Source organism: Lygodium microphyllum, chromosome 8, assembly GCF_053477565.2.
Source record: "Lygodium microphyllum isolate KBCC chromosome 8, Lygodium_microphyllum_v1.1.10, whole genome shotgun sequence".
NCBI classification, from domain to species: Eukaryota; Viridiplantae; Streptophyta; class Polypodiopsida; order Schizaeales; family Lygodiaceae; genus Lygodium; species Lygodium microphyllum.
Window position 1 is genome coordinate 39341674 of NC_141142.1, and position 17193 is coordinate 39358866.

The window sequence follows — 17193 nt, forward strand, 5'->3', positions numbered from 1 at the left end:
TGGCTGAAAGAGCAACTAGCTTTTTGCATGCCATCCTAATCTAGAAGCTTTTTCAGATTTTTACAATAAATAATATAAAAAATATATTAAAATTATCTAAAAATCTAGTATTTTCGGATAATCCATACAACTCACACTAGTACTAATGGCTCAGATCACATTGACTCTCTACATCAATAGAGAAGTTGGATGATGATGCATTCCATACTTTTTACTGTGTCCTCATAACATCAAGATAACGTACCAAACCTACACACATGACGTGTACATCGTGCTAGAGCTGTCGAGGTTAACGTAACCACGATCTGGTGTGAACAGACCTGATAAAGGGACTGTGTGTAGGTTTGTGAATGCCCAGTAGTCCAGATACATGCATTTATTGTTTCTCAGCTGTCTGGACTCGGGTTTGTGGGCTGATGCCACGTGGAGATTCACAAAAGCGCAGCTGCGCAAGGGAGGGGGTGATAACTGGGGGACACTTTCGATGGAACTTGGAAGGACTGTTGCCGTTGTTTATGCGTGTGCCTTTTCCCATCACTGTCTCTGCACCCACCCCCCACCCCCCCAGACTAGGCTAAATAAGGCCCTCTACTGTAGCAGCCTGCATCCAAACCCATCATCACCTCCACTTCACACATCAATCATCACCGATAAAACAAGACAAGAAGATAAACAGGAGGAAGAAGAAGTACAAAAGGTGTAGAAGAAGAAGATCATCAAACAGAAGAAGCAGAACATGCAGAACAAGATCATGATTATGTTCTTCATGATTCCCATCATTGCCACTCTTCTTCAGGAGCCATCTCAGCGCTTCATGATCTCCATCATTGCCACACTTCATCAGGATTCATCTCAGTGCTTGTCCCTGTGCCAGATTTCGTGATTGATCGATTACAACAGCATGTCTCCCCTCTCTCTGTGTCAGATTTCCGCATTGATTGCAACATGACACCTCCATCCGCTCATTAGCAGTAGTACCTACCACCTTACCATGGGGCAGGGCCAAGATGGCTTCGTGCTCAAGGACTGCGCAGGCCAGCGGATGGTCCCTCTCTCTTACCTGCTTAGCCGGGAGCTCCAGAACGAGAAGATTCAGAGGCCCTTGATTCGATTTGGCCTCGCCGCCCAGCAGAAGAAAGGGGAAGATTTCACGTTTGTCAAGACAGATTGCCAAAGAATACCGGGAGATCGATCTTCAAGCTTTGCCATCTTCTCGGTAAGCGCCTGCGTCTCTCTGTCTTCTCATCAGTGCTGAGTAATTGGATCGCAATTACCAGCCTCTACACACTTGGAAGCAAGAACCACGGTATGATGCAAGGGGAGGCGAGCCTGGTGCTCCACGCATTTGCATATAACACATCTTCATAGGACGAGGCTATGGACATTTATACTTCACAATCATCCATCCGTTACCAGGATATTAAGGTCCGAGTGAATGCAATTGGGACCTGTAGTGTGAAATCTAAACGTGCAAGCTTGTGGCATATATCATAAGGAGGCAAATATAAGACGCACAAGACAAATCCAGAATAGCCTTGTGAGACATTTATGGTTTTTTCATCACAGCACATATATTGGAACTAATGAGATACCATTTCCTGTTCTCCACCATGTGGCTGGAGTGGTCCAGCACGTGGCTGGAGTAGCAATGTTTAGCCTGTGCTAAAGCTAGAGGGGCTGACTGATGTTTCTTCCAAATATTTTTTAAGCTGGCATACCTTTACCTTTTAAGCTAAGGTGGTTCTTACTGACTGTCTCATGCTGCCTATGTGCTTCAAAGTTTGAGTTGTGATCCTTTGTTTTTTTTAAAACTTTTCCCCTCGATTTTTAAGGAAGCATTGCGTTCCGAGGGAATGCTTCATGGTATGGACTATTCTGACTCAATGACACTGTTTCTCAATCACTCATGATTCAGATAGTGAATGCTGGTCTAACCTTTTAATGTACAGACATTCTGCCATCCGTGGTATAACCTTGAACTTTTCCTTATGTTTTGGTCTTTTTGCTCTTTAAGCATCTGCCTCTCTCTTTCCAAGACTTCTTTTTCATCTATTATCCACCAACGACACATACTTTTTAGAGATGTGACTTCTTATTATGAATCAGAGGATTCAGTCTCTTCCATTGAAGGAGGTTAGTTTGAGTTGGTTTTTCAGGTGATATAGTTGATATGTGATATCTGTGTGGCTCTTCTGATGCTAGGAATATTAATTCATAACTCTTATTGCAAGGGAAGGTGTAAAAGTAGTGGGCTTCTCAGTTCCATGACTTGTTGGAGTTTTCTGGATCTTTCCGATGATAACTCTTATTGCAAGGGGTGGTGAAAAAGCAGTGGCGTCTCTCTTCCAAGACTCGTTGGAGTTTTCTGGATCTTTTTTGAAGCTGAACAGCTGTGCTAGCTCTGAGGTTCAGATTTTGTAGAGATCTCACTTCCATTTTGTTATAGAAACTAACTATTGGAGTGATTAGCCCATAAGAAGATATCTCTACTGGTGAGCTCTAGAGTCTGGCAGATAAATCATAGTGCCTAAGATGTAGGAGACTTGGCTGGGCAGCTGTCAGAAAAGTGTGCAGCAATGGAAGGAAAGATACACTGCTGTAACAGACTGCAAGAACACAAAAGACAGAAAAGAACACTGCAAGAACACAAGAACTCAAAGAGAATATACTTGGGAAATGGAAACCATATAAAGCACAAGAAAAGTACAAAGGACTAGGCACTAAATTACCAGCAGTGTGCATAAGTCTCGCTCTCTCCAGATGGAAGCAGTCATGCTGAAGCATGAGCATAAGTGATTGATTGACAGCGGGAGAGGGGCAGCATGTTAGGTGGTCCAATCATGTCCCATGTGCTCCTCGTGCAAATCAGTCCAAGAGAAGACTCCTCCACATCTTTCAAAGTTAAGTGGCGCAAGGCGGGGCAGGATAAATAATGCAAGTGAGATGGACCTTGCAAGAAGGGCTAAATGGCATGTTCCAACCCAGTGTGTTGAGTGGTCTAAGCTTGGTAGCGCGTCAAGCCAGATCCATGCCTCCAAGGGCACCACAAAGAAGAAGACATGAAGTTTTTGTACCATTATTGCAGCTATGCATGAAGACACGACTAATCTTGTCAATTTCATACATAGAAGAGAGGAAGAGGAGAGACTTTGAAACCAAGTTTTGATATTAAGTGAGTTTTGCAAACTAGGCTTACTTGTCTAACCTTATATTGTGATACGATGGGTCACCCTGAATTAATAACCTTATAATCATAAATTAATGGCTTAATAGCTGGTCAACTACTTGATTTGAGCCTAACTGTATTATGTCACACAATGCTGGTCACAAATAGTGATGGGATGTGTAAATGAGCTTTTTATTGACTTGAATAAGTGTTTTTGTTGTGAATGAAGATGTTAAGTCAGTTGGGAGAACTTGCAACATCGAGAGCCTCTAGCTGCTTATTCTATTCATGAAAGGTTTTGGAATTATAAATGTGTTTAGGAACTTCATTCAAAGATAATGGAGGAGTGCCCTATATTCCTCTTGCTGTGAGTGGAGGTCCTTTTGTTGTGAGTAGAGGAATCATTGACTCCACTCAATCTTGGAATATTGGCCTAGAATCAAATGGCCTTCACTCAGTCTTGGACTAGTCTTGGGGGAAGATGTTGGGGCATTTGCTGAGGCATGGATGGTTTGCCTCTTTAACTCCATTTTTGCTGATAGGCAACAATCACAAATAGGAAAATTTTGCACGTCAGAGAATTTTACACAGTTCATCTCACATAAGGCCTCAAATCTTACACTGGCAATTATGGTTTCCTGTGAAAAGCAATTAGAGAGCAGAATTGGCCATCTTGGACAAAGGAGTGAGAAGAAATCATGGTTGCAATGGTTCAACTCTTCTCCATACCCACCACGAATTCCATTGACGTTGAAGTCTTGTATTTACAAACATTGTAGGCCCCAAATGGAGAAATCTCACGTGGTCCATCTCACATGAGACCTCAAGACTTACATCAGCAATTAAGATTTGATATGAAGAGCAATTAGAGAGCAAAATTGACCATCTTAGAGAGAGGAATGAGAAAAAAAACGTGGTTGCAATTGCTCAACCCTTCTTCATACTCATTGGATCTTCTATGGCTTTGAAGTCTTGTGTTTAACAAGATAAGAAGAGCTTTATCAGGAGAATTGGCCTTTATAATACTTGAAAGTGAAAAAAACCAACAATAGTAACATCTTCTTTTGGAGCTGCTATAGTTAGAAATCATTACTGCATCCTTGCTTGCTTTAGCCTTGATTTGCTTCAATGTTTGAAACTGAGTAGGAATGCGCATTTTATAACTACAAAACCTCTCATTAGTGCCATAGAAGATTCTATTCTCTCATACATATCTAATAAGTTTTATGAACATGTGTTTGCATTTAGGACAATAGTGCTATCTTGAAGTGAGATACATATCTCTTTTTCTTTAAATATTTAGAGATAGGATTAAAAATCCATACCACAATAAAGTGGTAGTTACTAATTTGATAGTAGTAATGTTCTGGCAAATGGGCTTGGTTTTGATATTGCGATTGTAGTTGTGCAATCTATTCCTCCATTTGAGCATAGGAGGCTGTCAAAATGGAAGATGTACTTGCTCTAGGGTGCAAATGGCCTAGCCAATTTAATTATGGATGGGCACATTGACATTAATTTTCAGTATTATTTAATGCTGAAAATTAATTAGATGGTTGGATAATGTTGAAAAATGGTTTTAGAAGGCCGCGACTTGGCAGAAATGCCCATGCAAACTTAGAAAACGTTTTTGGGGGCTGGGTCTCAGCCATTCAGTCAGTTTACAGCTTGGAAGAGGAAGAGAGAGCGATACTGGTCCATTTTCTGATCAGAGAACATCAACTTGGTGCACAAGACAGCCATTTGGGGGCCTCAACAGGCAGGGGACAGCAGGGAGTCACCTTTCAGGGACTGGCAATATCATTGCTGATTAGGTGACAGCATTTCGGAGGTGCCTCACAGTAGGTGACTACATTAAATGTAGGCTGCGGTAGACTGCAGGCGGATTTCAGGGTTTTTTTGTGGAAAAAATCAGTTTTCTCTCTCACCTTCTCCAATCCATTCTCAAGAGATTTGAGCATTTCTCAGCCATTTTGAGCAGATCTCAACTAAATTTGGTGGACGGCAGAGAGATCTTTGTTGTAAAACCTAAACTTTTGCAGAACCAGGGTTTGACAAGTCCCAAGACCCGTGCCAATTGGTGAAGGCATCGTATACCAAATTCAACACCTAAAATTTGTGTAATTGTCAGGGAATTCAGATGCCAAACATTCATTGTGATTTGGGGCAGCATTTGGCCAGTTGGTGGCTCCACTTGTGCAAGTTTTGGGTGAAAAATTAAGAGGCAATTGGCCCGAATTGATCACTAATTTTTGCTACAGCAAAAAGGATTTTTGGAACAACAAAGGAGATTGTGAATCTCAGCTTGTACTCATTCCATTAACAATCAAGTTAAAGAAATACAGAAAGGGACACCAATTTTGATGTCGAAGATTACTAAGATAATACCTATTGCACTTTACGTATCCATTCCTAGAGCATCCACAACGCCTTCTAGGACCACTTTTCCACCTTGCCGTATATGATGGTGGCCACACACTTGGCCTCTCCCTTTTTAGACTTTTGCTGCATACTTACATACTCCTTGCATTGCACTTAGCTTAGCTTAGCTTTGCTTTTCAATTTTGTTTTTTTGGAGCATTTCACTACTCACCTCTGTGCTTGTAGACTATGATCTCTTTTGCAAGGTTTTGTATTTTAGTGTAGGTCTCTCATGCAGGTTTGCACCGGTCCTTCCTAAGTTGGAGATAGGAGCTGTGTGCCGTTCTTTTCATGGTTCCATCTACTTGAAGTTTTGCTCTTCGCATGGAGGCTTTCCCTCCCACGGCTGATTGTACAACATCTCTTGATGCTATCATAGCGGTGTATTCTATCCTTGCCCTTCCAGTAGGGATGCTTTATCTTCTTCATCCACATGGTTCTCGGCACCACATGAGGATTGACATCATCAGGCTCCTCTTCCTTCTATGGCATCGATATCCAAGTTGAGAGGGAGTTCCTATCCTTCTTGGTATTCTACAAGTTTCGGCACTTGTCTTCGACATGGGCCTTTTTCCTCCTGTTGTATCTTCCCCTATGAATTGCATAATTTCATCATCTTTGTACTAGGGCGCTTGGGTAAACGAACAATTTTTCCACAAGGGACATTGCCCAATTGGCACCTGCTGCATGAGCATTCTTCAGAATGTAGCATACTATGTATCCCATTGTGCAGAGCATTACTAGACAGATCCTAAGGCGTTTCCATTGGTGGATTGTACCACCATCTTTTTTCACATGATACTTCATTACCTTTCCCTTACCATTGCAATCCTCTTGTGGATGGGTAAGCTTGTACTATTTTGTGATGTGTTGGGTGTACCATCCCTACTCTTGTATTCTGGGTCATTGTTACTTAATCAGTTGCCACCCATAAAATGAACTTTTAACTTTAGAAAAAAAAGTTCTATGTGGTTCCATCTGCCTTTGTCGGGCTTGGTAGGCCATTAGGCAGTCGACAAGTACTCTTTGTTTGATGCCCTCTCTTTGGGGTGACTACTTGGATTCTCTTGGTAAGATAACCATTGGCTTTGTAGTCTTGGTAGGCCATTGGGTAGCTGACATGCACTTGTTGTCTGATACCTTGGTTACTTTGGGGTGGGATACCTTGGGGTGAACATTGCAAATCTTCCCTTTCGGGTTAGTTTTGGGCCTCAAAGGGGGTGTTGAGCTAAAACTAGCTTTACATCTTATCAGCACCTTTTAAACAGTCCCAAAACATGCTTAATTAATGTAAAACACAAGATTGGAGTGCGGTTCAAGAGTGTTTTAGTGGTCCCACAAAACCTGAATTTTTGGGGCACCCTTCAACATCTATTAATAGATAGGCTGCCCACCATTCAGCCTCATCACTTTTGTGTAGATTCTTACCCCTCTTTCATTTATTCATCCTTCTCTCTCCTTTCCACTGTTGCTCATACCCCTATCAGAGGACATTGCAGTTCCTAGTTACCATTCATCATCTCCACTTGGTGTTCTACTACAGCATTCTATTGCGGTATTGTATTGTAGCATTCTATTGTGGTGTTTTACTACGGTGTCTTATTGCAATGTTCTACTGATGTGTTCTACTGTTGGCTTTCTATTGCTGCGTTTTGCAGGCCTCGCCCACATCATGAGGCATTATCCTCTGCAATCACCTCAGTCTCCTCACTTTGTTGATCAATGTTTGGTGTTTCCTTGCTTGTCACTCCGACTAGTGGTCACAACACTTGGGATCCATCTCCAGTGGACGTCACTCTGCGACACTCCATTGCTTTGCCCTTGGGCATTTTGTACTCTTACATTCATTTACAGCATTTTTTCACTTCAGAGTTTCTTCTCTTTGTGCTTGTCTTTGTATTTTGAATTTTGAGTTTTGTGTTTGTGTTTTGCATTTTGCATTTAGGGTTTGAGTTTTGCTTGTCACTGTTTGAGTCTTTGTGTTTCAATCTTGGTCGTACATGCTGTGTTTCCTCGGTGCAAACTCTAGCATATCTTCACTGTTTTCATGTCCCATTGGCCATGATACTATGATGATCTTTCAGCTGTCGCATGGCAACAACGACAGGTTTTCTACCTCTCTAGGCAGTCGTCATCTTCTCCAAAGGGTTGGCTTTGTGTTTTATTGCCGCTACACTTAGTGGCACATGTGCTACAACAGCCACCCTACTTCTTGGAGGCCACATTTGATGGTAGACAGCTGCATTTTTCTGCTATGTGTTCATTCCATCAGCATACATTCATTTTTGCTACTGCTGCCTGTGGAATCAACTTCATCATCACCCATAGCTATAGATGATTGTGTTTTGCGCCCTGCACTGCTGCATTTTCATTCAGTGGCTTCTCCAACATCTCTTTGCATGGAGGACTGCATTTCACTCCCCTCATAGCCGTTGCCTTGATCAGCCAGGATGGTGCAGTCATATTGAGCAACTCTTTCAAAACCAAACTTTTGTGGTTCATGACTCAGCCCCACTCCTGGAGATGTAGAGGCCTGAGGTCCCCATTGTATCGTCATTGTACATTATTCTTGTTTTCATTCAATCTCTGTTTTCTGAGTTCATTGACTGTTCTGTTTGCTGTACATTCTGTTGTCTCCACTGCAAACCCTACTTCTTCTTTGTCTTCTCTCAGTGTGATCTTAGGGTTTCCCTGTACTTTCTTTGCAGGGAAGCAACCTGTAGACAGCATATGATGAAGATAATGATCATGATGGTGATGATGAGAGTGGAGAGAGAATGCTGGCAACGATGATTGAGGCAGCAGGGAGAGGTTAGAGAGCTGGTGAATCAAAAGTGGGGATGGGGGATGAAAGTGGCAGTGCACTGTTAATAGAACTTTTTGAGACAGCTGTCCTACCAAATATTCTAGATTCTCATTTTAATTTACTTAATTCTTGTTGGGATTGTTTTAAGAGCTAGAAAATGCCAAAAAATGATTAAGTGATGATTTCTTGGTGGCTTAAAATGTAAATAAAATAAAGACTCTAAACATTTCTTATAACCATGAAGAGGCTTCCAGTATAGATACCATGATGCTGCTTGGTCCTCCATCTTTAGAGAATCACATTGCAGCCGGTCTTCATATGTGAGGAGGTCTTTGTAGATAAGATCACATGGTTGTAATTGTGAAAAGCCATTGTGATTTCCATTTTGTGTAATTGATATGATGGCTGGATTTCTATGGATGTAAAAGTTTTTCTATAGTACTTTGAGTGAGGATATGAAGGCCTTTCTACATCCTAAACCCTTGGGTTATGAAGTACAGGAATCTTTTTTCTAGGTTGTTTTAGACACCAAACTGTGTATTGGTTCACTTAAAATGGTTGATCTTTGTTTCAGGTCCTAGATGGTCATAATGGAGCTGCAGCTGCTGCATATGCCAAAGAAAATCTTCTAAAGGACATAATGAGGGCTGTACCTCCAAATCTCAGCAGAGATGAATGGCTTCACATTTTGCCAAGAGCACTGGTTGCTGGTTTTGTAAAGACTGATAAAGATTTCCAGGGCAAAGGTAGAAGCATACCTTTTCACAATATTTTCAATAAGATTTGATCAATTTATTATCAGCATTAAGTTTGGTCAGCTTTTCAGAACAATCATCTGGAACTACGGTCACATTTGTTGTTGTCGATGGATGGACTGTTACGGTGGCCAGTGTGGGAGATTCTCGTTGCATTCTGGAGTCACAAGGAGGCATTATTTCTACACTGACTGTTGATCACAGATTGGATGAGAATTTGGAAGAGTGAGGCGATTTGCATGGTTTTGTTACATATTCCCTTTATTTCTTTTTTAATGCTGCAGTGGACCAACTAATTTTTATCTTCATCTGTGTGTCACTGTAGAAGGGACCGTGTTACAGCAAGTGGAGGTGAAGTTGGCAGGTTGAGCTTGGTTGGGGGAGTTGAGGTAAGAACTTATTTGAAACTTCCATCTCTTTCACTTGATAACAGGTTTCCTATAGATTTATCAGTTGAGGTAGCTCTTTAACTGCAGGTTTTATGTGCAGATTGGCCCCTTGAGATGCTGGCCAGGGGGTCTTTGCCTCTCACGTTCTATAGGTGATATGGACGTTGGCGAGTTTATTGTACCAATACCTCATGTGAAACAAGTAAAGGTAATGTGGGGTATCAAGCTATTTTAAACTGAACATTTAAACAATATGTGGATGCAAGCAGATGAGTTAATTGAGGGAAACTCCCATCTTGTTTGATAGAGATGTGTGCTAATCATATTACTGGACCCAAAAAAAGGCAATGCTAGAAGAAAGAGAAGGTGCATTATACAACTGCTTGTTAGAATGGTCATGTTTGAGAGACCATGAAAGGAAATCTGCCTGCCCACTGGGGTCGGGGGGTGTTTAGGGTGGGTGTGTAGGGTAGAGTCTCACACAAAATCTAGAGTATCAAAGAAGTTTGTTGTTCTTTACATAATCTTACAAGACCTAGAGTGTCCTTGAAGTCCTAAAATAACTTGTTGGTGTGGCAGCTTTCAAGTGCTGGTGGCAGACTCATTATTGCATCAGATGGTGTTTGGGATGCAATCAACTGTGAACGAGTGGCCAAGTGTTCTCGAGGTTTACCTGCTGAGCTTGCAGCAAAGCAAATTGTCAAGGTGTGAAGTGGGCTCTTTCATAGACTTGACTAAGTTGCTAGCAGCTAGACACTTTTTTGGCCATGTTTTTGTTATTCTAAATGACATCTAAGTTCAATAATATGTGAATTCTGCATCAATCAGTTACTAAATATCAAAGGAAAAAGTGAAGAGGCATTCACAAAATCCTCCATTCTGTGTCATGTACATTATTTTTGAGATTTTTATTTTTTCCATTTTCTTATTCACATTTACTATGACTTACACGAGTGGACAACAGAGATCAGGAAAAATGTGAGTAAAACTAATATGCAGGGTACAGCATGTTTGCTGAAGCTCTCTCTTTGAAATTAGTTGTTATAGAGGCAATTACTAGTTTTATTTGTCTTGGATTAACTTCACAGTTTGATCAACATGTGCTTTGCACCTCATATTCACACAAATAGAAGAAAGAAAACCAGAGAGAGGGCACATTTTCCTCCATACATCGACAAGATTCAAGGAATGTGAACCTAGTCTGTGTTGACATTGAATTTTCATATTTAAGTGTGGTACTTGAAAACTGTAGTGTTGCCCAGTTTCGAGTCTTGCTGCTTACCAGTATGAGAACAATGATTAGCATGAAATTATTGTCTCAGCTTCATCACAGGAAGTCTTTGTGCTATATTTTCCAAATGCTTGCAAAGCACCATCACAGTGGTCTATGTAATTATCAGTAAGAAGACAACAAAGAAAAGACCTTATGGTCTAACCAATGAGGTGCAAGTTGCATACAAAATTATTCTGGGTTGTGTTGGCAACAATGTTCTATGAAACTAATATTTGGTGAAGAATAATGAACTGCAAGGTAATAGGCCTCTTCTTGATATGTATGTTTTAACTGTCTTCTAGGATCCAGGCAATCTCTGCTGCCTTCTCAATGCTTGAGTCTCTCTAGCAGCCCAATACTGTGTTCGGTCCCCCTCTTATAACCATGGATCCATTAAGAGGGTGAATACATTGTGGGTAATATTTTAATCACTTGTCTTCTCATGGAGTGTTGTAATTCTGATTTCCTTCAATGCCAAGAGAGCAAATCATCCCTGGGGAGAACACCTGCATACTGCATGATACCAAACTGCCAGTGAAGAAGGCCTCTCAGTCAAGCAATATGATTTTGCACTGCGAAATGGGAGTAAAAAATGAACACATTTTGGTAAAAAAGTTATGGCAACAACCCCAGAAATTCAGAAAGTGAAATACAATTTTCATATGCGGCCACACAGGAACTGACATCTAGGCCTTGCAAATACCCAATCATGGTGGCGCATGGTAGCTCCAACCACAAGATGCCAAATCTCAGACAAAAGGGACCAGATCTTTCTTGCCAACAGGCTGAGATAAACTGATGATGACTCTCTCTCTCTCTCTCTCTCTCTCTCTCTCTCTCTCTCTCTCTCTCTCTCTCTCTCTCATTGGGAATAGGTGAAAACGTTAATTTTTTATCTAGCCTTAACCTTTGGTGCATGCCAATTTGTGGTGTGGGTTTGGTCAGTCTATTTCTACGCTCATGACATACTTGGTCCAAATCAGTGGGCAGGTGAAACAGCTTAACGCAGGCAGGGGTGGAAGCAATGGGACCAGATTAAGCAGCTAGCACTCCACGTGTGTAGGATGTTTACTTGGGTGCTGGGCAACGAGATAGCAAGTCAAGTCAGTTTAGTGCTAGCATATAGGAGTTATATCTTATTTGTGGTGACCTGTATTTTGTGTGTTGCACTTTCTTACATAGAAGGATGCAGTGGGGTATGTTAACAATGAAATACAATCAATGGGAATTTGTTTGCAATGCAGTGGTTGACCATGCAGGTCACGGATAGGGAGGAACAAGAAAAGCTAATGTATGGGGATATGGTTAACTTGGAACTTACCTGTGTATTCCTTGTGCTTGAGCCTTGGGCAGATCTAGAAATTAAAGCATCTTGGGACTCGTTTACCAAACACAGTTTCACAAGCTAGATTTTCTGGTTTTCAATAACAAAACGTAAAACTTACCAATTTTGTGTTCTTGATTGGATGATGGAGTTGGAGTTGATGGCTGCCATATTACACATTTTACTTTGGCATTGAAGGGACGAAGTTAGAAATGCAAACTTGTAGTGAATGCTAAAACTATACTAGTTAAGTGAACCTTGTTTGTCAAAAATTAGACTTGCCAGTTTTTGAATGTATGGAGTTAATATCAGCAACTTTGTGGTTTTGATAGAGCGATGGAGCTCAAGGCTATGTCTGAAATCTAGTCTCTTATGGCAAGGAAGTTTTGATTTGCCCTTTGGCATTGAATGAAAAATGGAACATCACATAAAGTGGTAATTTGGTAAAAGAAAAGTACGTTATGAAAGATGGATGGTGAAATTATATTAGTCAATGTATGTAGACTTGTACCTTCAAATTAGCTTCATGTTTTTACCTTCAGTAATCAAAGTCTGACAAAGTTTTGCAGGAATCCCTGAAGACCAGGGGTCTGCGGGATGACACAACATGTGTTGTGGTCGATATAATGCCTCCCAAAGTTTCTCCACCAGTGGCTCCTGCACTTACGAAGAAAGGCCGATTAAAAGCTTTTCTATTCAGAAAGAAAACTCGAGGAATGAGCGGAAAGTTGGCCAATGAGTTGGAAAAAGTTGGCGTTGTTGAGGAGTTGTTTGAAGAGGGATCTGCTATTTTGGCTGAGAGGTAATATCTTTTCCAAAAATTGTTTGATAGTTCTACTTTTTCTCTCTGCATGAACTAATTGTAGGTTGGCTTGTGGCCCCCCAGTGAACTCCTAGACTTACAGTAGGCTATCCAACAAATCTGATAAGGCAATTGGAAACTGAAAATGAAGCCAGGAATTTTGAGATACTAGCAGCAATGACTATTTCTGATCTTGTTGTAGTAGCAGTAGTAGTTGCAGTACTAGTGTTTCTGTTAAGCTCTAAGTAACTGCGGGGGACTGCCTGTTCACCGTTCTGTTACTGATGGTGCCATTTGAGGCTAGAGTCTGTTTTGGTGTAACTGCTTAAATTTTTTTATTTGAGCTAAATTGATCATGGATATACACACGGAGTCCTGAGCATAAAATTTGATTTATTTTTGAGTTTGGTTGAACCTTAGATAACGCTTGAGTTGAATGTATGGTTTGCAGGCTTGGTTCTGAGATTTCAACACAAAATGCAGCAGGGTTGTTTCAGTGTGCTATCTGTCAGGCAGATATAACTCCAGAAGGCGTTTCTGTGCATGCTGGTTCTTTCTTCTCCATGAGTACTCGACCATGGGAAGGCCCTTTCCTCTGTGTGGCTTGTAAAGCCAAAAGAGATGCGATGGAGGGCAAGCGAGCTGCAAGAGGAGTCAGTGTCATATGATTGGTTATACGATTCTCCCTTCATCAATGAAGTAGGCTTTTCTGCATGTACCCCAATGGTAGAAAGTTCTAGAATGTCTGGACAAAGCACTGCTGGATCTGGAACCCTACCAAGGAAGAATACAATTGGAAAAGCTGTCTAGATGAGCATGGCAGTGCAGACATATGGGAACACAGGCTTGATACTTTGGGTAAAATATTCAATTGTACAGGAAAAGGCAATAAGGCATGCAGTGCAAATTCAGCTGCATCTGACAGAATGGCCACTGATAAACTGTGATTGGGAGGTCTTTATGTAAAGCTGGGAATCACATCTTGAGCATTTCCGGAAAGTAAACCCACTAAAGAGTTTGGTTCAAGGACTCAGTGGTTCTGAAAGCCGGCAAGTGCATCTGGATTCTGTCATGTCACAACATGGAAGCCTTCCCCTTCAGTTAATAGTTATTTATCATACTTGAGTGCTACGCAAGGTTCTACCAACTGTTCCTGTACTGAAAGCCAGCCATGGCTGTACCATATTGAATGTTGGCACTACTTTTATACATGATCTAGTCTAAATAACTTTGGAAACAGGTTGACCAATGCTCAAGAGAGCATGGATTTTCAGCTTCCAACTAATTGAAGAAGTTTTAGTTAGATGATAAATCTCAAAGGCCTGTGTGTGTGTGTGTGTTAAGGAATCACAAATTCAGTGTGTCTCCTTTCCAGGAAAAGGGATACATGTCAAGCTTCTCTTTCTATAGTGAGGATTTTGAACATACATAAAAGATTTTGATGCTTCACCTCAATCAATCATCACAATAGCATTCCCATTTAGGACATCCTAATACAATTGTGAGTATATAGGTGGAACTTCATTTTCCAAGCCAAACATCGTATATACATCTTGCTGTAAGCTAATGAGTTTAAGGGAAAGTGCATATGCCAACAGAGAATCACATCTTACACCACATTGATAATTGTTCAAGTGATTTAGAAGGGCTTCCTTTTTTTCTTTCCCTGTTTGGGGGTGGGTGGTGGGGGCTGGGGGGTGTGTGTGTGTGGGTGGGGGAGGGCTACTTAGCATTGGGAATATTTCCACCCCAACATAGGGTGATATGCTGAATCTAAGAGTAGTTTGACAACCAGGCAAGTTACTTCTAGGTTATTCCTGCAAAATGCTCCTAGGTTAGCTCTTTGATTTCCTGCAAAATGCTCCTAGGTTAGCTCTTTGATTTCCCAACTGTAATATTTTTATTTAAGACAAGCATTGTTGCTTTTGAGTTTTTAAGAATTTCTTTAATTCCATTTTGTTGCAAAAAATTACCTTTCGACTAAAAGTTTATCAGAATGATTTAATCTCAAAGTAGGTTAGACATTCTAACTAGATTTCTCATATATAACTTATTTTCTCATACTTTTGAGCTCTCATTGGTGAGAGAGGTAGATGAAAATGAAAAGGAGGAAGAGGAAGAGGACCCTAAATATACTTATGTTTTACTATTGTTGATTAAAAAGAGGAAGATGAAAATAGAGACTAGGAAAATGAAGAGGGGACCACTACAAACACATTGAAATGTTAATGACAATTAAAAAGAGCTCTTCCGCATCAAGCTTAGCAATTACATCTCACTCATTTGTCCAAAATCTTCTTTATTAGTCCACTATTACCTTGTTCCATTGGCGTATGATCCAAGGGTTTAGAGGAATATCGAGGGGGTGGTCATGAATAGGAAGGTTCCGACCAAACGGCACAATCCACAATGTTTTAAGAAAAAGTATGGAGTGCTTCTAAATAAATATTTGTTTGTAGGAGAAAAACCACACATTGCTAAGTATTAGATATGAATCACTTGCATAAGGACATGGAATACTCCACATTGATCACTCTAAAATAGGAAAATTTGTGTGTACATACTTAAATATATACACAATGCATTGATCACATGTGAGTTGCATCAAACATTGATAAAAGTCCACTTTTAAAAGTATCATGTCTCAATGTCCACCATTACTTGTATAATAATACCATTTGTAAATAAATACATGCAAAAGTATTGCATCCATAATGTTCATATACCATCCATTTATGTCCTCTTATAGTACTCAATCCGTATAGCTTATGGCTGGAGTAAATATCCTTTGCTTTTGAAATGGACACGTTGACAATCCTATAACCCTAGCCAACCTATCTTCCTACACTCGTATGCACAAGGCCTTTTGTTTCGGGAGATTGATAGGTGTTTGCCTTGTTCGTGAGTAAAATATGAAATGCAATTATCAATCCCACGTGATTTAGGTAAAAGAAACGATTTTTTCTCTATCACATTCTAAATGCTAGAACTTGTGTGGGGAAGATCAAATCATATTGTTGGGCATAAGTTACGTACATAATGGAGGAAAATGATGGAGCAAGAGGGATTCCTTCTTGAGTACTTACTGTCAAATGAAGCTAAGAAATTTCGAAGGATGTTCCTTGCTCACGTGCATTATTCTATTGGGAAATAGGAGCTTGTAAAATATAAAACAAACAAGAAAGTTGCTCAAAGTTTACAAGGCAAAAGCTTTGATTTTAATATTTCATATAATAATCACATTGAAACTTTGTATGAGTACAAATACATGCGCACAACCATCTACAAAACGGCATGGTAAAGAGCAGTCACAAGTCTCTCTTTGTTTTTATAATTACGGGAGAAGGTGCCAACTAGTATGCTTTTGAGAAGGATATTTTCTATCCTATTCTATTTTGATATTTCTTTTGTTTTCCCGTTTCTTTATTGGTTTAAGAAGCATAACTAATTTGAAAAATAGTTCCTAACATTTAGCCAAGATGGAACTTTTGAATATTGTACTTGCCCTTTTATAATGTGAAGCTTGTAAACACAATGGTGTCAAGAAGTGAACTGGAGAGAGAGAAAGAGGAGAGAGAAGACAGCAAAAGAGAGAGATGGAGTGTTGAAGTGAGAGAGAGTGACGAGGAGAGAGAGACTAGAATAGGAGAGAGAAAGACAAAAAGAAATAAGAAGCCATTGAAGCTGAGAATAAGGTAATGAGGAGGATAGTAATGTATTAATGTGTCAAAAGATAAGAAAAACTACATGTCCCTTCCTTTTATACTTATGCCAGTGTGACATGGTATTACTATTATTTTCACACTAAACCACTATTCTTTCCACCTTCTTACAATCCATCCCGTCCCAAGGGTTTTTTCCCTAAAAAACAAACTTACGAAGATTGGAAAAGGATGTATAAAACAGAGTACTATATTTTCAGCTTTACAAATGGAAAAATGAATGAAAGATGAGAGACATGGACTGAAATGAAAGAATGGAAGCAAGCCTAAACTATCTACATAAGCAAGATTGCTTCAAAAGTACTTAGAGCCTTAAAGTCTTCAAACGATGAACTCAAAATGAAGTAGATATCTTGTTGTAAGAATAGACCCTGTTGAGCCAAATCTACCATAACTTTTGGTAGAACTATCCAAATGAATCGTGCCACATGTCAAAACGTAGCTCTTGAAGAGTACTTTGACCCTATATACGTGGCATAATTCTGAAAATTAGACAGAATAAAAACTATTCTAAAATAGTCTGTTGTTGTTAATC

At 40.2% G+C, this 17193-nt stretch overlaps 1 protein-coding gene across 1 annotated transcript; it reads left to right on the forward strand.

The window, feature by feature from the left end:
• The first annotated feature begins 552 nt into the window (after positions 1-552).
• LOC148032180 (putative protein phosphatase 2C 15) lies at positions 553-14405 on the forward strand. Its single transcript, XM_087682804.1, has 8 exons — positions 553-1216; positions 8968-9139; positions 9220-9373; positions 9474-9537; positions 9638-9745; positions 10117-10242; positions 12704-12936; positions 13388-14405. Exons 1-8 carry the CDS (start codon positions 992-994, stop codon positions 13602-13604), a joined length of 1299 nt encoding a protein of 432 aa, XP_087538930.1. The 5' UTR covers positions 553-991; the 3' UTR covers positions 13605-14405.
• The last annotated feature ends 2788 nt before the right edge of the window (positions 14406-17193 follow it).